The sequence below is a fragment of the Sciurus vulgaris genome, assembly GCF_902686455.1.
Source record: "Sciurus vulgaris genome assembly, chromosome: X".
Taxonomy (NCBI): Eukaryota; Metazoa; Chordata; class Mammalia; order Rodentia; family Sciuridae; genus Sciurus; species Sciurus vulgaris.
Window position 1 is genome coordinate 67,685,223 of NC_136471.1, and position 23,143 is coordinate 67,708,365.

At 31.7% G+C, this 23,143-nt stretch overlaps 1 protein-coding gene across 5 annotated transcripts in view; it reads left to right on the top strand.

The window, feature by feature from the left end:
- Window positions 1–23,143, top strand: part of RPS6KA6 (ribosomal protein S6 kinase A6) — a 102,114-nt gene that overhangs the window by 25,625 nt on the left and 53,346 nt on the right. For all 5 annotated transcript variants that reach the window (XM_079124510.1, XM_079124511.1, XM_079124512.1 and 2 more), the window contains 3 exons: window positions 7,076–7,135; window positions 17,784–17,900; window positions 22,888–22,969. In XM_079124510.1, coding sequence (XP_078980636.1) covers window positions 7,076–7,135; window positions 17,784–17,900; window positions 22,888–22,969 — 259 coding nt within the window. The remainder of the gene's footprint in view (window positions 1–7,075; window positions 7,136–17,783; window positions 17,901–22,887; window positions 22,970–23,143) is intronic.

Consider the following 23,143-nt stretch of genomic DNA (forward strand, 5'->3'; position numbering starts at 1 on the left):
GTATGAAATTATGTTCTTTACAATATGCTTATTAAGTTAGCAATTGATTTCTCAGAAAGCAAAATTAAAGGGCAAATGTGTATCTTCTCAATCTCACTTAAAACAAAAAATAATTAGGTAGCCCTGTTGGTCAAATGTTTTAACAAATATTTGGTTGTACTTGACTGTTGTTCTTAGGTTACTTAGTAGCATGTAATTGACAAATGAGAACAAGTACATACATTTAATAAATATGTATTTTTAAAAGTATTAAAATATAAATTTCTCCCTAGAAACTCTCTTTTGGGTGATAATTTTAAATCACAGGTATTTTATCTAGTAATATTGATTGTATTAATTATCTATTTTTAAATTACAGTACACCACAAATTTAGAAGATTAAAACAAAACACATTATCTCATAATTTCTTTGGGTCAGGAATCTGGGCATGACTCAACCTGGGCCTCTGTTTAGTCCCACAAACCTGTAATCAAGGTTTTGGCTCTTCTGCATTCTTATACAGAGGCTTGAGTGGGGAAAGATCTACTTCTAAACTCCTTCAGATTCTTGGCACAATTCTTTTTTGTGATTGTAAGACTCTGAAGGCTCTAGCTTTTTGTTGGGTGTTGACTGGAGGCCGCTCTCAGCTCCTAGAGGTTGCTTAGAATCCCATATTATCTCACTACTTCAATAAAGTAAAAAAGGAAAGTCTCTAGAGTCCTCTATGATATAATATAATCATGCAAGTGAAATTCCATCACTTTTGCCATATTCTTTTGTGTGGAATACAACCATAGGTTGCATTCACACTCTAGATGATGGAGATCATACAAGGGCATAGACACCAAGAGGTGAAGATCCTGGAAGATCCATCTTAGAATGTGTCTGCCACATTGATCAGCTGTGGAAGTTTCTGTTCTGGGCTTAATTCAGTACACTGACATAGGTATTTATTCTAGGTAGATATAAATACAACTCTTAAGTTTTAGATATTATTTGTTCTGGTTATTTAATGTGGAAAAAAACTGATGAACTCTTTATAAAATGTGACAGGCTAATGGACAAACATAAATCTTATTCAGAGAAAGTTTTTCTTTATGCTGCCAACTTATTAAACGTGTTCAATATTAGGCATTGTTTGAATACAGTGATTTTGTTTACTAGTTGCATTTTGAGGATCCTGGAGAGTACTTTTAAATTTATAATAGTATCAACTTTGTTGAGAAAACTGTTAGGTTTTGTTAATCACATTGTTAGTTTACATCACCCATATTTCTTCTTACTTTCTACTTAGTTTTTCCTTATTTGTGTATTTCTCTACTTCTTCAGTGTATTTTTCAGCACCATGTTTTGCTCTGTTACATTACTCTTGTATGTTAGACTAAGGGGTAGGTTTGTATTATAGAATTATGGACCAGATAGTAGTAAACTCTTTTCAAAACTATATTTATTTATATTTCACTTTGCTACATCACCTCCAATTCTAAAAATCTAAAAGGAAAATATGTTTTTCTTTCTCAGTTCAGGTTTCCTTGATGACCTGTGTTTGTCAATAGTAGTAAGAAAGTGATAGATTTGAAGTGACCCATATGCTTTTCTGAGGTTAGATGATTACAGCAACTCAGTTTGTTTCTGTTTGTCCAGAAGACTTGTAATTCAATTCTTTTCTGACAAAACAAAAATAAATTTAAAGTATTCTTCATTAGGCTTTGACATGAGAGTTTTATTCACTTGGATTTTGGAATATTTGTGTAAATTTTTATAGCATTTATAATTACTGGTCAGCTTTCTAGGCTTTGGTAGAAAATTATTTCTTCTCCATTGGGGGAAACAACATGATTATTTTTCTTTTCAAATTATATATTTTTTGAAATAAAAATTCATTGTTCCAGAGAATTATGAAAACATTTTTTGTTTTCACATGGGTAGAAATGATTTAAATTCTAATAATGATCAGTGAATATTGTGGTCCTCCGTAGGAATGAGTAGTTTATATTGAAAATCTGGTACCTTGAGGGTAGATGAAATGGAAAAAAAATGTAGAGTTCTAAAGGTAATTTCTGGTGACAGAGATGATTTCCAGAATAGAGAGATCTTTTTGACTCAAATTTATTTTATTTCTAGTTCCTTCAGATCCACAGCTTCATGGAAAATTAGTCATAAGATGGTATGAATAAGAAGTAACCAGTAACTAAGTAACAGAAGGGAAGCAGTGTTTTTCTTTTTTGATTAATCATCTTTATTCTATGTGTTACCCTTCTTCTTTAGATAATCCTTAGAGTTGCTTTATTGTAAAAGTAAAATATAAGTATTCAGCCTTTTTTGATTTTTGGACTGTTTTGCTGAATGCTCACTGTTAATGACAAATCTGTCTCCTGGAAAAAATTACACACACACACACACACACACAGACAGCACTTTGACAGTTCTGTTGAGGTAAAATGGTAAGATAGTGGCATCAGTTATTGAAATGGGGAACCCTAGAGGGAGAGCATATTTGTAGGGGTCACTAATTCCTTTGTATCTTGGTTATTTTTGAGATACAGTGAGATAAACTAGTGGAACTGTTAAGTATGCAGGTGAGAAGAGTAGTATCAGAGTAAATCTGAGATTCATCAGTAATTTAGTTGCATTTCCTGAGGAGTTACTGTGTTTCAAAGATACAGAAAAAAAGCAGTCAAGTAGGGTAATAGAAAATGAGGTAGTGATATCAAAGAAGTCAAAGAATCCAATAGAAATTTGGTCACCTGTGATATGCTACAGAGATTAAAATAAGATAAGGACTAATGGATCCATTAGAAAAATAGGCATCATTAGTTGCTTACCTTGGTTTTCATTGTTGTTTTAAGATAATGTTCATTAAATTATATAAATAAAATTTACTCCTGGAACTGTGTGGTTTGAGGATAGACAAATGCTTAGTATTGTGTAACTACCAACACAATCAAGATAAGGAATAGTTCCATCAACCCAAAACCACCACCCCCTGATGCCCATTAAGGTGCCTCTTTGTAGTATGCCTTAAACCCTGGCAACCACTAATGTCTTTTCCATTTTTTATTGTTTTGCCTTTTCAGAATGCTATAAATGATGTCTGTCGCATTATGTAGCCTTTTGAAGCTTGCTTCTTGCATTTAAAATAATATATTGAAGGTGCACCCATGTTGTTGAGTGTATCAATAAATCATTCCTTTTTATTGCTTAGTAGTGAGTCCCCTTATTCTACTCCCAACCCCTGGAAACTAATGATATGAATTCTTTCTCTGTAGTTTACCTTTTTCAGTGTCATGTATATGAAGTCATCCAATATTTAGCACTTGGGTTTGATGACATTGAGTTATTAAAATGCTTTTAAGATCCATCTGTAATCTCAAATATCAGTGCTTCTCCCATTTTTATTGATGAATAATATTTATTTACCAGATTAAAGACACATGGCCTGTTTCCAATATGACAGTTATGAATAAAACTGCTCTGTTAATATACAAATTTATTTGTTTACATGTATTTCCATTTTTCTCAGGTGAATGTTCTTCAGCTGTTTTCTGACCTCCATGATTTCTCTTGGAGGAATCTATAGTCATTCAATTTGATGTTCCCCTTTATTTAAAACTTTTCTCTCATTTCATTATTTTTTCCCCCAGTTTTCTTTTGGTTTAGAGTAGCTTAATTAAGATATATCTTTAGGTGGTTTTTCTATAACTTTGTACTGTTTGGGGTTCTCTGACCTTGAATCTATAAATTTATGTCTTTTACCAGTTTGAGAAATTTCCAGTTATTAATGATTTTTCAAAACGGCTTTGAGATATAATTCATACATTGTATAATTTACCCATTTAAATATATAATCTGTTGCCCTTATTAAAATATTTACAGATGTTTGTAGACATCAAATTTTTCCTCACATCCAAAAGAAACATTGTACTCTTTAGTTATTACCTTCATCCCCACAAATATTAGCCTTGAACAACCAGTAATCTACTCTGTTACTATAGATTCCCTGTTCTCCACATTTCATAGGAATGGGATTGTCTTTCTTTAAGTAATTTTTTTCAGTATGATTTTATTTTTAATGGGATATTAATGAAATTGATTTTAGACCATTTGATATTTTTCTGTGCATCTGAGGCTCTATTTTTTTATGTACATATGTATTCATGAGGTATAATGTGATATCCTGATTAGTGATAACTCAGTAATTAGCATATCCAATATCTTAAACTTTTATCATTACCTTATGATAAGTTCTTTTAAATTTAATTATTTTGAGATCGAGAATGAAAAATTGTTGTATTCACCTTGCTGTGCCATAGAGTACCAGAACTGATTCTATCCAAAAATAACATTGTATCTGTATTAGATCTCTCCCCACCTGCCAACTATTTTCCTCAGTCTCTGGCAACCACTATTTTGCTCTGAATTCCTACAAGATTATCGTTTTTATATTCTCTATATAAGTGAGATCATGCGGTTTTCTTCAGGTTCATCTGTGTTGTTGCAATTGACAGAATTCTGTGTTTTTTATGGCTGAATAGTATTCTATTGTGTACAAATACTGCATTTTCTTTATCTATTCACCTGTTAATGAACATTTAGTTTGATTTTATATCCTGGGTGTTGTGAATAGTGCTGCAGAAAACATGGGAGAGCAGGTGCAGGTTTTTTTTTTTTTTAGCATATTCGTTTTATTTCTTTTGGGTGTATACCCAGTAGTAGGATTGCTGGATTGGGTTGTAGCTTGTTGTAATCATTTTCACTGTCTTCATATTGGATTATTTCTGTTTATCTGTCTTCAACTTTACTATATCCTCTTCTATCTGCATTCTTTTATTGATCTTATACAGTATTTTAAAAATTTCATATATTATGATTTTTGATTCTGGAATTACATCTGTTCTTATTTGCTTTCTGTGAATCTGCTGAGAAGTGTTTATCATTCTGTTCAGGTATGTTTATTTTTATTCAAAAAATCTTGGTACAGCTGTTCTAAAATACTTGACAGATATTTGGAGTTGACAGACATCTTGGAGTTGATTCCATTCACATTTGTTTCTTTCAGTAAGAAAGTGTTTGGTTCACACTCCCAAGTTCTGTCTCCCCCTCTTTGAATAATTGTTCCAATATTATTTCAGTTTTCAGACCATTTGGGTCATTACTCTGCATTTGCTACTGAATGCACTTCATAATTCAGTTGGTCTAAATCTTGAGAAATGGTTGATATTGCAGGTCAGTTTTCGAAGCCTTTTTTGTGTTCTTTGGTTTTATTTGCTACACATGCAGTTTGTTGTTGAACATGACATATATTGTTTCATACAGTCAATTAAGAGATTATCTTTCTGCCATTCTGTTTTTGCTGTTATTTTTTCCAAATTATCTGGTTCTCAGAGACTCTTATGCTGTTCTTCTGGCAAACAGTGTGAGTTTCTCTCAAATTCTTAGTCTTTCATTTTGTCACAAAGCTTTTCACTGTGAGGGATGCCCTTGGAATGAAGTGAAGAAGAGAATAAAAAACTAATAGGGATGACTTCCATACCTTTCCTATTATAAAATCCTCTTTTCCTGCTTCCTCTTGCCAGAGAGCTAGGTTTTCTTTTGATTGGGGTTTACCTTAGATTAGGACTGGGAGTTGAAAAGAAGGAATGTCATGGGAAATGCTTGACTTTTCCTTATGATCAACATCTCAAAAGTGCATTTTTTCCTGGTTCTGTATTTACAAAGTAGGATTTCTCTGGAAATTTTTGTTCATGCCTACAGTAGAAATCTATGACTTAGCCTGTCCTTGGGTCAATTTCAGGGGATAAATTTGGAACATAAGCTCAGGGAACTCATCAGTTATTTCTCAAATTTTGATCTCTCTTCCTGTTGCTATTGCTTAGTTTCTAGAGTCCTTAGGTAGTTTCCTTTTGTTTTATGCCTAGGGTTTTAGGTACAATCAGGGGAGACGCAGGTGTTGTGGGCTTATTTCATTTGACTGTCACCAGTAGCTCTGTATAATTTACTTCATTTTTCTACTTTTTTATGGACTTTTTCTTTTTTTTTTATTGTAAACAAATGGGATACACGTTGTTTCTCTGTTTGTACATGTATGCCTTTTATGGACTTTTTCAAGTGGACAGTGTTAAAATTCCTTTTTGCCCCTAGACCATTTTGCTGTTTCAGATATCTTATGTCTATGATTGGAAGACTTTTTTATGAATGCTCAAATAATAAATACTTAGGCCTTGCAGGCATAGAAACTCTATCACAACTATGCAGTTTTGCTGTTTAGAAACAAATGGGCGTGGCTGTGCTCCAGGAATATTTTATACAGAAACAAGCAGCAGGCCAGATTTGGCCTATGGATCATAGTTTGTAGACCCTTGATCTAAGTTGTTTATATTTAATCTTCTTTTAATTAGCAATTGAAGAATACATTTAATTATATACTGAGATTTGTATGTTGAAATAATTTCTTTTCACTGCCACATATCTGTCTTCTACAGTTTATTCTTTCTTCTGTGTAGTATTTTATGTGTTTAAATTGAACTCATATGATTGGAGAGGAATTCGCAACAGGGAAATTATATAAAACTCTTACCATCTTAATTTTCTTGAATATATTCAAGGTAGATTTCTTTTTTTTAATAAAATATGTATTTTAGCTGTCAATGGATCTTTATTTTATTTATGTATATGTGGTGCTGAGAATCGAACCCAGTGCCTCACACATGCCACTAGGCTACAGTCACAACCCCCTAAGGTAGATTTCTTCTGTCTGACATTTTTTTATGTCATAGATATTTTCCTTAGGACAATCTTAATTAAAATACATGATTCATGTATTTAGTGTATGATCATATGTCCTAGCAGAGTCCTAAAATATATAAATGAAATATAAAGCTCTGAGGAATCAAGGATTCTTAAGGACAATCTGGTGAACCATATTAGTAGTTTTTTTTTTTTCTAAGTACCTCCTACATGTCCTTTATCTTTCTGTTTTTCAGTAATTGTGGGCCTTATTAGATTTCAAAGGGAGATGCTTAGGGTTATATATTTCTTAGTTATTACTCTTGTTTTAATACTACTGAATATCAATTTTCGAACAATGTTTTTCAGGTAAATGGTCTTAAAATGGTTGATGAGCCAATGGACGAGGGAGAAGCAGATACTTGCCTTGTAAGTAATCATGTTGATTTATTAGGCAACATTTTTAGCATTTAAAGAAAGAGAATAATGAAAGAACATCTGTCACTTACTGCTAGTTATTCAGGTAAGGTTTTAGTAAATAAATGTAATTATAATAATCAACTACAGTTAAAGTATAGAACAGACTTTTCTGTCAGGAATTTTTGTGACTGAAATACTTTTAATAAACAGCTTTTTTGAAACAAAAGTTAGGTGCCTTAAGCTTCTCCCATTTTAAGTGCAATGGATGAAAGACTTAATTGACAGTAAATAAGTAATTGGAATTTTTAAATATAGAATCATTTGAATGAAATGGATAAGTTTATCTTTAATATCAGGGTAGAAAGAGCTCTTATTTGGAAATGTTGAACTATAGGAATAGTGTGCGCTAATTTAAAATTCACTTTCTGGATTTCAGAGAGGATTAAATTTAAATTATTTCAGAAGTTACTAACTAGTTTTAAAGACTGTTTAGGTAATTAGTTCTGACTAATGTAGGCCTCTCCATTTATGCTGTAATTTTATGGTTGCCATTTCTATAGATATTTCATATAGTTGTAGATTTTTTTAAGTTGGAATGAGCCTTGAAGATAGTATTTTGTAATACCTTCATTGCATAGATTAGTATACTCAGATTTGGAGAGACTGTGATTTACAATAGGTGATAAACAGCAAGTAATAGAATCAAGATGTATGACACAGTATGCCTCCTCTTAGCTTAGCTATATGTTGTATAGACCCCCAAGAAACAAAAGAAGGGCAAAACCATTTGTTTTCTCATTTAGTTGTGGATAAAATCAACCTCTCTTTTTCCCTTGTAAAATGTGTTTTCAAGTGAATATATCTCACATAGAAACCAGCAGTTGGGTTAATCCAAGACTATTATTTGAAATACTGTAACTGTCTCTGCCAGCTGTTATCATGAAACACTTTCAGGTGACAAGCCGCATAATGTTGGCATTTTAGTTTTTGCAATTTACTTAATAACATTTTAATTTTGAGTACAGATATAAACTTTAAGCAAAATCATCTAGAGATTTATCTCCAGATCATATGGGCTAAGAGGCATAGAAATATTTATGTTCCATTGTGTGTATATATATATACTACAGTTGCTTTATCCATTCATCTGTTGAAGGGCATCTAGGTTGGTTCCACAATCCAGCTATTATGAATTGAACTGCTGTAAACATTGATGTGGTTGCATTACTTTAGTATGCTAATTTTAAGTCCTTTGGGTATAAACTGAGGAGTGGGATAACTGGGTCAAAAGGTGGGTCCCTTCCAAGTTTTCTGAGGAATCTCCACACTGTCCAGGTCCTAGGGCCATTTATTGATTCTTTGTATTTTTGGTGTAAAGTTTTGTAAGTTCTTTATAAATAATATCATGGCATTTGCAGGTAAATGGATGGAATTGAAGAATACCATGCTACGTGAAATAAGTCAATCCCAAAAAACCAAAGACCAAATGTTTTCCCTGATAAGTGGAAGATAATGTATAATGGGGGTGGGGGTGTGAGAGAAGAATGGAGGAACTTTAGATTATGTAGAGGGGAATGAGAGGGAGGAGGGGGCAGGGGTATGAAAAGGTGGAATGAGACAGACATCATTACCCCTATGTACATGTATGATTACACAAATGGTATGAATCTACATCATGCACAACCATAGAAATGAAAAGATGTACCCCATTTGTGTATAATCAATCAATGTGCAGTCTGTAAAAATAAAAAATAAAAAAGAAATATTTATGTTGTTACTTTAGAAAAGATAAGGAATATAAAGAGCTACAAAAAGCAGTAGAAATGAGTACCTTATTAGATTTTAGCATTAATAAAATGAGAAAACAAGCCTAACACCACAGAAGGAAAAAAAAAGTGTGTGTGTGTGTGCACACATACTTTGTGCACTTTGTACATGTTTGCATGTATATATGTGTATATGGGAAGCCAACATATATTCATAACCATGAATGTAGAGTGATAGCCACATATTCACCATTATAATTTTAGTTGAAAATTAGGAAGTACAGATTTTACTGAAAAGACAGTAAAGATATATATTTCTAGATGTAATATGATTTATTCCATGCCACCAATTTAAATAGCTATACGGTAGATCCTGAAGTTTTAGAAAGTAATAGACCTAGGAACACTTTCAGGGATTTGATTAATTCATGGTTGATCTTAAATATTTAGGTGTGTGATGGCTTAATGGTGCAGTCTGTACCAGTAAAACTATATGAGTGATAAATGCTAACCACATAAATTTATCCTGTTTTCTTTTTTAGTACCAGGAATAGAATCTAGGGGAACTTAACCACTAGGACACATTCTCAGCTCTTTTTTACATTTATTTTTTGATAGAGGTTCTTGCTTAGTTGTTGAAGCTGTCTTTGAACTTGGTGGTCCTCCTACCTCAGTTTCCTGAGCCACTGGGGTTATAGGTGTGCACTACCAGATTCAGTAAATTTATCCCTTTAACAATTGTTTTATTTATAGGATTTTTAGGTTGTCATTGCCTGTACCAATGTGATGTTCACAACTGTGCATTTTTGTTGGCTTTTTTTTTGGTTATTGTTGTAAAACAGTATAAATTGTAAAAATTGCTCTATGATACACGTCATTTCAGCAGTCATCTTTAAATTTGAATTTTAGGGCCTGGTGATGTAGCCTGCATGAGGCCCTATATTCAATCCCCAGCTTTGAAAAATAAATAGATAAGATAGTTGAATTTTAGGTGTTGCCTGTGTGACTTGATGCTGTTTTTTGGTTGGCTGATATAGACGACTTATCTACTCCATCTCAACTAGTGTTACTGTAGTCTTTCATAGTCATTTGTTCACTTTTCTTCAGTTAAAATAAGTAAAATTAAATGTTTCTCAGACTACATATATATCTAGCATAGGATCAGCAAGCTGAAATATATGCTATGTATAATGCCAGTATATCTCTGTCATGAGCCATTTTCTAATTTTCAGGACAACCTTCACACTGGGAAAGTTTAAAATAACAGGTCACTGATAAAAGATATTTATATAAAATTTTACCACCTAGTCTCCTAACATCAAGTTTAGAAAAAGTATGTTACCATTCACCTCTTTTAGTATAAGATGGCTGATGTGAGTTAATTTCTTAAATTCTTTCACAATAATAATAGCTGTCTCTTCAATTTGATACTTTATGATCCATTTATGTTTACATTTAAAGCTTTATGGACCTGGGTACATTCCTGTAATCCCAGTGGCTTGGGAGGCTGAGGAAGGAGGATCATGAGGTCAAAGCCAGCCTCAGCAATTTAGCCAGGCCCTAAGCAACTTAGTGAGACACTGTCTCAAAATAAGATATAAAAAGGGTTGGGAATGTGGCTCAGTGAATAGGTGCCACTAGGTTCAATCCCTGGTAACAAAACAACCCCCAAAAAACAACAGAAACAAAATAAACTTACGATGTGTTTGTTATTCCCTGAAATCCTGAAATAATAGATTTTTTTTTTACTTCTATGAATATCTTAAGAATTTCAAGGAAGATTAAATTAGTGGTTAGTTACTTTTTAGTTACTTTCTGGTTCCATTACTGCAAAATCATCAAGATATTTAGTATCTAAATTGATTTATAGTTTTACTACCCAGAAACATAAATGTTTCATTTAACTGAAAATGTATGGTCAAAAAAAAAAAATCAAACAAACTAATCTCCTATATTTTAAGACCTAATTTTTAATTTTAAAAACTATTATTATTATTATTTGGCACTGCAATCCAACCCAGGGTTTTTTGCCACTGAGCTAGGTCCCAATCCCTTTTTTTTTTTTTTTTTTTTTTTTTGGTGGTGCTGGGGATCAAACCCAGGACCTTGTGCTTGTAAGGCAAGCACTCTACCGACTGAGCTATCTCCCCAGCCCCCCAATCCCTTTTTAATTTATTTTGAAACAGTGTCTTGCTGTGTTTGCGATTGGTCTTGAGTTTGGAATCCTCCTGAGTAGCTGGGATTACCGGCGCATGCCATTGAACCTAGAGAAACCGTTCTTTATATATGCCCCTTATAAGAATTAAATAAAAATAAAGCAGTATGGAAATTCCTCAGAAAACTAGGAATGGAACCACCATATGACCTAGTTATTCCATTCCTCACTATGTATACAAAAGATTTTAAATGAGCATACTATAGTGATGTAGCCACATCAGTGTTTATAGCAGCATAATTCACAATAGCCAAGTTATGAAACAAACCTAGGTGCCCTTCAACAAATGAATAAAGAAAATGTGTTATATATTCACAATGGAGTATTTTCATCCATAAAGAAGAATGACATTACAGCATTTGCCAATAAATGGATGGATCTAGAGGCTATCATGGTAAAGGAAATAATCCAGTTCCCCAAAGTCAAAAGTTGAGTATTTTCTATGACATGTAGAAGTTAATCCAAAATAAGAGAGAGGAATACAAAAAGAAATGGGAAAAAGGAGAGGAAATTTCACCAAAATAGAGGAAAGATCAGTAGAGTATACAAAGGAATTGAGGAAGAGGAAGAAGGGATGGGAAAATGGAAGAACAGTGGAATGAATTTGAGCAAACTTTTGTGTGTGTATGCATAGTTGTGACTTGGTGGGGCCTGGCATGGGTGTATCCACAGGACACTGCTTAGATAAACAAAAAAGTAAACTGTAAATGTTTTGAAGAAGGATCAGTGGAATAGAGGGAGATCAGCTGGGGGTGGGGCTTAGGGAGAGTGCTGGGGAATAAAATGGAGCCAGTTGTGTTCCATGCTTTTGTGATTATGTCAGGGTATATCCTGGTGTTATATATATGTAAAAGGAATACATTTTTAAAAATTAAAAAATACTCTTTCATATGTTGGTTTTACATAGTTAAACTCGTGGGATATTAAGCAGGTAGTATTTCAAGTGTGGAGATGAGCTGTTTCCTATATTATTGTTTTTTTCTTTCCTGTATTTCCCTTTCCATTCTGATGGGCACTGTAATCTTGCTATTCTTCAATATTTTTCCATTGCAGTGCTGGTATTTGTTTTCTATTCATTTTTTTCTTTAAAAATTTAGAACCCTGTACTACAAAATGCAAAATTCTCTGATTAATAATTATTGTTTAAGTAAAAATGGTTGGATAGTGATTATAAGGTAGAGTGAATGCTACACAATTAAGTACACAAAGATAATTATTATAAATAAACTCAATAGGCTCAGTTTTATAATACCTTTCAAAGTTCTTAGTTGTTCCTGACATAATTGAGATTTGAGATGGATAGAGCAGGTATTATTTTCATTTTATAGATGAGGAAACTAAGGAACTTAAAAGAACAACAAAACTTAGTTTTCCACCCTTCTTTGATTTCCATTCTTCATTACAAAAGTTTACAAAGCTAAATTTTATGCAGTTACTTTCCAATATGTATATTATTTTTATATGTTTAGTTCAACCTAGTGGTATTGGATATTTATGTGATAATTGTTGTAAGCCTTTTCAAAGTATGTTGTTATTTGGCTTGGTTTTCACTGACCCTTAATTTTTTTCTGTATGAGAATGGTACATCAAGCTGCTTTTCTGATTCTCCACATATTCTTTAACTACTCCATAACTAAATGCTTCTTAAAATTTCAATGTGATCTTTTCAAAACTTTTTTAGACAAACTGGCCAGTCTTCCCTGATATAAAGCAATTGTTTCAACAGATGAATATTTCATTATTACAGCAAACATAACAAATTTAAACATTAAAAATCTCTCTCTTTTGACTTGTTTCCTGGAGGTTAATTCCATAGTCCTGTGAAACTGTTGTGACCGAGGTATAGTACATTACTAATAGGTTGTCATCAGCTCTTTCTCTTTCTGTTTAACAAGTGGTTTATTTTCCCTAAAGAAATTAGTTTTCAAATGAACAGAGCAGTAGTGTATTTGGCAGTTAATTTTGTACTTGATCAATATGTTTTTTCAATGTTACAGCATTATTCACCCCCTGAATTTAAAAAATGATTATAAATTACAGCGGTCAGATCATGCTATTTTTTCTTGTGGTGGAAATGCCACAGTTTTTTGTTAAATAATTACTTCAAGCTTGGAAAATCTAACCTAATTTTGTAGCCATTCCTGTTTTAGATTTATTGTTTAATGTGGATAGAATAGTAGTCTCTGGTCATTATTGAATCTTTATTTCCTAGTAGCAGCTTTGTTTTCACAGATCCACTAAGATCAGATACTATTTATGAGTTTGCTAGGGCTACCCTAACAAAGTACTATAGACTGAGTGGCCTAACCAACATAAATGTATTTTCTCACAATTCTGGAGTCTGTTAAGTATGAGATCAAAATGCTGGAAGGGTTGGATTTTCTGAGACCTCACTCTTTAGCATGTACATAGGTCCCTTCACTTTATGCCTGCTCATGGGGTTTCCTTTGTGTGTATGTGTCTTAATCTCCTCTTGTTATAAGGATATCGGTCATATTAGGTTAGGCAACATCCATTATGATATCATTTTACCTGAATGACCTCCTTAAAGTACCCCGATATGGTCATACTCTAAGGTACTGGGCATTAGGATTTAACATGTCAATTTTGAGGAGAACTGATTCAACCCTTAACATGAATGGATCTTTTTGTTTCTTTAAAGGATGTGATTCTGACCAAATCTTCTTTCTCCAAATATTTTACTCCTGAATCCCCAGTGTGTAGCAGCATCTGATACAGAATATTGTTTAATAAATGTTGTCAATTATTTGAGTATATATGCAAAATTTAAAAGAGTGTTTATATGGGAAGATAAGATGATATACCAAAAATTTATTATACAAGGATAGAGAACTTTCTTGAGGATGGTATACTCTTAGGGAAGAAACAGAAGACTCACTGAGAAGTAAACTACTACCTTATATAAAGCTAGATTGTTGCTATTCTTAAACTTATGGAGTAGTGTAAAACCTGAAGAAAGTGAAGTAGAGGGTGGTTGGAGGGGGAATTTCAGAGACAAGAAAACAACATTATAATAGTTAACAATGAACATAGCCATGGGAATGCTACACTATGTTCTGCAATATTTAGGAATATGGCGGGAAACAGGAAATAATAAAAGACAATATTGGAAATGGTAACACAGGAAGGCATCAATTACTTTGATAGTAAAAAAAAAAAGAGCTAGTGGCATACAAATGATAAAACATTCCTATAATAAGTAACTGTAAGCACTTATATATATGTATGTTCATGAAGAAATATATCTGTATATGTATTTTATGTGTAAATATCTGCATTGGTATATATATATATATATATATATATATATAACTTCAATTACCCATATTTGAAGTACCAAAATCCTAGACAAGTATCAGAATAATCATCTGGTGAGATTTAAAAGTATGCATGCCTAAACCACCCTAGTTTTCCTGAACCATAATCTCTGGAACTGGGATCCAAACAAGTGTATTAAAGACATTTTTCTTCTATAGATGATTCTTATGTGTACATAGGCCATTATATACTACTATCTACTTAAAGACAAACCAACTATAATATAAAATTCTATCCACTTAAAGGCAAACCTCCCGTAATTTAGTGATTTAATTTGTAGCAGATGGTTGCCTAGGAACAAATATATTTATTTAAAAAGACAAATGGATAAGCATTAAATAAATATCAGCATTTAAAAATACAGATTATGGGTTATTATGTCCTTCATTTGTGTTGAATACAGTACAGTGTAATAAAAATAATGTTTATGAATAATGGGAAAAGTTCATTAACATTCTTCACACTCTAAAGGAAAAATGCTCATTTTAATAAATTTAGAAATATTGCTATCAGAAGGTTAGTAATATTTTAAATTCACATAATTCCATTACCCAGAATGAGATTCCTGTTTTATTGTTTTCTTTATATATTCAAAATAAATTCTATGTATATATTTTTCTGCTTTTTAGAAAGTATTTAACTTAATGCTCTCCAGTTCTATCCATTTAAGCCAAGCTGGGAAAGGTAATGCCTTATTTTTTTTTCTCATATGGAAGCTAAAAAGAAAAATGGAAAAACAGATTCTATTAAAATAGAAGAAGATTAGAATAGAGGAAAGGGACCAGGGGTCTGGAGGAGAGAAGGACAAGGGGAGATACTAGGGTTTGAATTGATCAAATTATGTTATGTGCATGTATGAATATACTACAGTGAAACCCACTATTTTGTATAACATCTACCAATAATTTTTTTTAACTATTTAAAATAATTTTGATATTTCTTATTGGTTAATTTTACCTTTCAAAATAATTCTTTTTATTGTATGCATTTAAGATATATAAAATGTTTTCACATGCATAGTGAAATGCTTAATATAGTGAAACAAATTACCATATCTATTATCTCACAAAACTACCTTTTTCACATGTTTGGTAAGAGCTATTTTTCTTTCTAAAATATGTTTTTCTTCTCTCTATTTTTATAAAACTCCTTAGCTTTCTTCTCCCATAAGATCAAACAAGTGTTGTACTAAGTGTTAGGAATACAGAGATGAATGTGGTAATTGCTGCATTGAAGAAATTAACAGTCCAGTAGGAAAGAAAGATAAGATATTAGAACACATTATAACATTATTTTATGGTGGCTGCCTGCTAGGAAGAGGGGTCTTTCTCATCTACTAACATTTTCCTGTTAGGAACCTTTAGGGCACTTCTGTTGAAAATTGAGAGACATATTGCAGTTTTAAAGCATGGGCATGTGTGTATTTTAATAAAGGGAGGAAGGGGTTTTGAATCGACATTTTCATATGGAAGACTTGTTTAGGTTTGGTGAACCTAATTAGTGTACACTTGTTTCCCAATTTAGAGCACTTCTTAGAAAACCTGATGCTATCATGATCCATGCTTGTAATGATGTTAAACATGCTAGGTACCTGAAGTGCCTTCTTAACCATGATAATAGTATATTGTGTTCAATATAGAATCCAGGTCTAGACACCCATCCAACAAGACCCCTTTGTCATCTGAAAATACTGAAGTAGAGAGCAGTTTGTGATTTGGTCAAGGGTGCTTAGTTTGTGCATGACAGAGCTAGGAATAGAAGCAAGTCTCTTATCTCTTCTAATGTTCTTTTCACAGGAAAAAACTTCCAGAAACTTTCATACTTGAAAGACCAGTAATATATGTATAATATGTAGTGAAAACTCATTTATAATATTAATAACATGTAATCTATTGTTTTTGGTGTACACATATTTTAAAGATACACACAAATACACCATAATTTCATAGATTTCAAAAGTGTCATCTACAAAGCATGTACTTTAACATTTAAAAAAATTATTGACTATAAAAAAGAAAGGACCCTTTCAAATGGTAAAGCTGACTCATAGCAGGTTTATTTATTTTTTGTGTGGGCACTGGAGATTGAACCCATGACCTTACACTTAGATAAGTGCTCTGCCATTGAGCTATGTCCTCAGTCCTTATTTTTATTAAAATTTACAGATCTTTGACTACTTAAAATGGTCTATTAAATGTTATTTTGTTGTATAAGAAACATCCATTGGCATACTCTGAGTCAATTAGTATTTTTTTCTGATTGATTTAATAATGGTTCCTAACAACTAAAACTAAAATTTCTCTGCCTGTGCACTCTCTTGATAGAGTGAATGTTTGATTACCTATGTAACATGGAAGTTATTTGAGCTGCCATGAAGCCTGTCTAATTTGGGACCACATTATTCTTCACCTTGGCCATAGCCATCATTGATTAGTCAATTAATATAAGGGTAAATTGATCAAGAATATTCTTAACATCCAGACCAGTATTAATATGGTATAATGGAAAACTCAAGAATTCTAGACATTGTGAACAACTATTCATGGAATAATCTGTGTGAGAGGGTTAAATAATGTATCCCTTCCAGACCCTTCCAGATCCTTCCAGATGTGTTATTTTATGATAAGTAATGCAACTGAGTTTTTTTTTCCCTAGAAACTATGCTTTCTTTAGGGATTAGAATTATAACTCACTTGAATGTAGTCATACAGTTGAGTGGAACCCTGTACCAAAGGGCTCAAATATTCCCTGAGTGGCTTCCTTTCTGCCTGGCCCCGATGAAAGAAAATCTGGCATGTAATTTATATTCAGTTATTCAATAAAAGTAGGATCATGGCCTGGAAACATTTTTTGAACTCTCAAAATTTTCTTTTATTTATGCCAGTTTCTTTTGCATTGATGTGTCTAATTAGACACTTAACTATTCAAAAGGGTATAGTAAAACATTATCGAAAGTAACTCTTGAAGTTTACATTTTTTGCCACGCTTCACAATTTACAAGGTTTTATCTTGACTAACTCTGCCTTATAAGTCACAATACAGTGAGGGTGTTGAGAATTTTAGTTGGTAACACTTAGTTTATTATTTCCTTTTTGGAAAACTGAAGCATAGATTTTATTTTGCTTGCTTCCACTCACAGAAAAATATATGATAGGGAAGATAGTGGTGGTGTACCTGCATGTTAAGTTAGAAAACAGGGGAATGGGGATAAGAAATAGCCCATAAAACTATGTGATAGATTGAAGGAGGCAGATAGTATGTGATTTCTGTTTTAAATAGAGCTAATTGCAAGATGTTAGAACTATATTTGTGTATTGTTTGGATTTATTTTTTACAGGATGATGGTGTTGTTAAAGAAATCCCTATTACTCATCATGTTAAGGAAGGTTATGAGAAAGCAGATCCTGCCCAGTTTGAATTGCTCAAGGTTCTTGGTCAGGGATCATTTGGAAAGGTAATGAATAATTTTTTCTACATTTGTTATTTTTAAATGTTTTGGTAGTTGTATCTGGACAGAATACCTTTATTTTATCTGTTTACTTCTCTGCAATGCTAAGGATCAAACCCAGTGCTTCACATGTGCTAGGTGAATGCACTGCCACTGAGCTATAGCCCCAGCCTTCTACATTTATTTTTCTTGTAAACATTTAGCCAAAAAGTGTATACATGAATATAAATTTGATAAATGTTTCTAAATTTCTCAAAATGTTTCTAAACTCCTCCTGCCTTTATAACCATGTCAAAATTAATCCTGATGTTATGCATAACTAAAAAGAATTAATAAAAATGGAAAAAAGATGCCCACATGGGTAACTCTAATTTTATTTGTTGTCCTTTTATTACTATTTCCTTGCACTTCTCTGTAATAGTCAAGATTTTTCCAATCTCCTGGAATTACTGATATCTCAATTAAAAAATATAGCATGCTCTTTTTTAGGTGTCTAAATCAAGTTAGTTTGATTTTTATAGAGTGATATTCTTTGTTTGCCAGTTTATGATAGTACAAACACAACTTGCTTTGTCATGATGAATTCATCTATATTTATTCGCTCTATCCTTGAAGTTAGAATTTATGTTTTAATTCATGTACAAATTTATAGGTTCATCTATCATCTCTTAGAGTAAGGTAGAACATGGATGTATAAAGTAGAACAAGGGTAGGTACTGGCTGATATGTATTATGTGAAACTCCTGCCTTTAAGGAATTAAAAATTTAAGAAAGCAAAATTGAGAAAAAAATTACTTATATACTCATTATTGGGATTGTTTAATAAGTATTTGCTATCATGTTTCTTGGAAAAAAGTATGCAGGTCTAGTTCCTGACCTTCTATTATTGCATATGTACAGCAATTAACAGCCTTTAGTAAAATAGCAACAACTACAATTTAAGGAAGAAGAGAGTTAAGTAGAAACTACTAATTTTTTAGTAGTTGAGGTTTAGTTTCAAAAGGAAAAAGTAAGGCAACTGAGCAGTGATTAGTTGTAGTACTGTGGAACATTTTTAAAGACATTTATTGAATACTCAGTATTTATACAAAAGTTGTATGCATAGTATTGATGAATATGATGTATATATTAATTATCTTAAAGTAACGCAATATCTCTGCAGTGTAGAATATAATATGTGAAATATATAGAAACATTTTTGGGACACACAAAGGACAAAAAGAGATGGATTATGGCTTGGCAGCAAATTGGTACAAGGAGATATCTAAAGATAGTAGATAGGATTTGAACAGTTTTCCAGGGAGAGAAAAACTAGAAAGGGCTATTAATAGATTGTAATGGTGGTGGAGAGGTGGTTTTCAAACTGACCTGTAGAGTAGGTATGTACATTCTAGACACATTTATTTTAATGATTCCGAGAGTATATCTTTATTTTAACTATTTTTTAAATTTTTAACTGTTTTATGATCCTAATTTTAGAATAATAGAGATGAATTTCTTTTATATACCAAAATGTGTATTTGGATTAAATGAAATTTCACCATGCAAACATTTCAAACCATTAAGATTAATTGTTTTGTTATTGATATGTATATTTATGTATGCATTTATTTCTTCCTAGCCTTATTGAAAGATTTAAGGCTTTTATAGATGAATATTAAATAAAATAGTATTAAATATAAGTGGCAATGTAAATGGAAGCAGAAATATTAGAGCAGGAAATATTAGATGAATCTAGGAATTCATGTTGTTTTTCACAAATGTATGACATAATGGCCTAAAAGTCTTCCAGAAATGGGCCAAAAATGAAGACTTCAGTTTTCGGCAACCAGTGTAAGAAAGCTGTTGTATTCTAATGTGTTATTATTGATAATATCTTTAAAGTAGAAGCAGATTAAAAAGAAGAGAAAAATTTCTCTTATGGATCTTCATAAAGAGAATAGTATAATGTATTGAACTTTTTCAATCATATCTTCACATTCAATATGATGAGTTGTCATTGTAGTCCTTAAATTCATGGAACACTCAGTTTTGTGCAGGAATTTGGTTCAACAAGGACACTACTAATTATTTTTTTTAAATTCGTAATGTTAAAATATAGAATAGTGAAGTTTATGCAGTTAATTAACCAAACCGAAGAAATATTATTGAAGTGTTTTTTGTTTTATTAATTAATTAATTAATTTACTTATTATTTTGCTTCTTAGGATGTGAATGTACTTGTTTGTCAGGATTACATCATTTGTGTGTAGGCATTGTGTAGGTATGACTTGTTATATGCTGAGCCTATTCAGGAATTTGGACAAGGCTGTGAATCAGATAAGTGTAGGAGCAATTCTAAGAAACTTTGGGCTGCAGAGTTTTATTTAAGTTTTTTTTAATAAAGTTTGTATTGTTAAAAGGCAGTAAATGGGATTTTTAGTTCATATAAAGTCTTATGGTCTTATGATATTAAATGTCATAATAGTCTAATGGGAAATCCTCATAAAGTCAATTCAAATTACACTTTAAAAAGCAAACTTTATCATCATGAAAGGTACATATAAAATTCCTTATGAAGCATATATAGTATTATGCTATTAATGATCAATAACATATGGTTTAAAATGTAGTACACTTAAAAACTTGAATTATTCTAAAACAAGTTCAGGCATAAACATGTTTGAAATCATGAGATTGGACTTATTTATATATCAGACAACAAATCATATCTATATAAAGCATACTTTCATGAATTATAAAACAATGTTTTTGGTTTTGTGGTAATAAAGCCTTTAAGTGTAGGACTTAAAATATATTTAAAAAATATCGAACTCTTGTGCTATTAAATAACTGATTAACTGTCAAGAAAGGTTTAAAAAGATATTTTTATATTTTAAAATATCCTTTAGTAGGTATTTTCTCTATAATCAGCATTTAAATATGTGTGATCTTCTACTTCACCTGAACAAATGCTTATTGAGTACTTCTTAATTAGCATTAATGGAAAATATAAAAGCCCATGTTATTGACAGAAAAATATATTGAAGTTATTCATTTCCCATCTGAGCAATTTCCTAAAATAATACTAGTGTAACTGAAAAGGATTCTCTTCTGTTAGGATAGGTTTGGTTTTATATGCACTAGTTGGAAGCCAAACTACTCCTTCTATAGTTGTTTGTGAAACAAGGACAGAGAGATATGTCGTCTTATACTGATAAAAGGAGACCAGGTAATGAACAAATAAATGGTTACTTCTCTATATTGTGAATGATGACTTCTATAGATGACATATTGGGATTCTAAGGAATGTTAAAAGAGCTAGTAAAAAAATGGCTGTTTTGTATGACAGCATATTTGTGAAAATCTAGAGTATTTCTTTCTTCCTTATTCCCTCTTCTCACCCTGAATACTTTATTTTTTGCAGTTCCTCTAAGGACTGTGTTCTGGAATAGTATTTCTCATGTTGGTTTGCATATCCTTGGACATCCCCAAGACCCTTTCAGGGAATCTTCAGGTCAAAGCAATTTTATAGTAATCCTAAGATATTAATTGTACACTGCTAGCACCTTGGCACAATAAAGATAGGGAGTCTAAATAGTACCAGTAATCATTGTGTTCTTCACTGCCCCAATATTAAGGATGTCATTGATGAGGGATTAGCAGTTTATCTAAATAAATTATTAAAATTTTATTAAATCTCAGCCCTGATATACCCTTATTTTTAATATTCTATGATGAAATGGAAAGTACATATAAAATAATTTGACTGCATCTGGAAATAAAATAGATGTCTTAAAGCAGAACACTTGTGTAATTTTTTGGGTTGTATACTGAAGTAGCTAATTTTTCATATATTACCATTTATACTAGAAACAATGACAAACTGATTACTATTAAATGGTACAAATACCATGTCATAGATTTTGAATTAAGACACCTCCCCATTGTGTTGAAATATAATTATCATATACATGATATGCAGTTAAGGGTTTTGAGTTATACCTAGGGAAATGGGAAACACAAAAATTAACAGTTCTTCCATCTGCAATTGTGGGTGAATAAGTTTGTGTTACTTATTTGCATTTTAAATTTAAGCAACAACACTTGATTAGAACTTCTTAGGGTTTGTAATAGCAGGTTGAGATGGAGAACAAGTATTACTTATTAATTGAAAAAAGAAAAAATTCTTTTCTAATGAATAATTCTTATAAAACTATAATCTGTTCATATTTCTTTCATAACTGAAGCCTTGTAAAAACCTAGCTTTTAATGAGTCACATTCTTAATTTGAAAAGATAGTATAATACTAAAATTTGCTTAGTAACATTTAAGAGTTAACATTCACTAGTATATTGAGATAATGTGTCATCTTGATTCTTTTATGTGTCAGACAGTAGATAAGCATTGCCTGTGATTACTCACTAGAAAATAGAATGTCTGGTAACTTCTAAAATAGACCAATAAATAAAGAGAAATGGAAGTATCAAATTCATGGTAATAAACTTTATTCTTTATTAAGGACATGGACATGGGCTTGGGTTTTAGAAGGAAGACTTCACCTCAAATTAGTCATTCATTGTTATTTTATTTCTTATATCACAGACTTCTCAAAGTATAGTACCATGTCATTTCTTTTTAAAATTTTCATTCCTAAAGTGGTTTGTATGAAGAGTTTTATTTACTCAATGAAGGAGAATATGAGAATATACTAACTAAAAATATAAATTACTATATAACTTACTGGGAAAGTATCTTTATAACATTAGAGAAAATGTAAGAACAAAGATATGAGCTAGTGAGTTTATGGATAGCCAAGAATGGCTTCGTTTTTCTAGCTTTTTTGAAACATATAGCCTATTATTTTTATCTGTAGTTACTTGACTGCAGTAGCATACCTGAACTTCTTGCTCTTGTCTAAGTGCCTTAATACCTGTTGGTCAGCCTTAAAAAAATGAGAAAAATAAAAAAACAATGACGTGAATTTCACTTTTTAAGAAAATTCTCCTATTAGGTTTTTCTGGTCAGAAAGAAGACGGGTCCTGATGCTGGGCAACTCTATGCAATGAAGGTGTTAAAAAAAGCTTCTTTAAAAGGTATAAAATTAGAAAGTTTATTAAAATAGAGTTTGGAATAGTTTATTTTAAGTAATATGCTATACATTGCATGTATAATGTGAGTAGATATGGTTTCTTAACATTAGTAATTCTTATAGTTTTTGAACCAGCATGTAAGGGATTAAAGAGAATGTATCTTGGTTAAAATTTCAT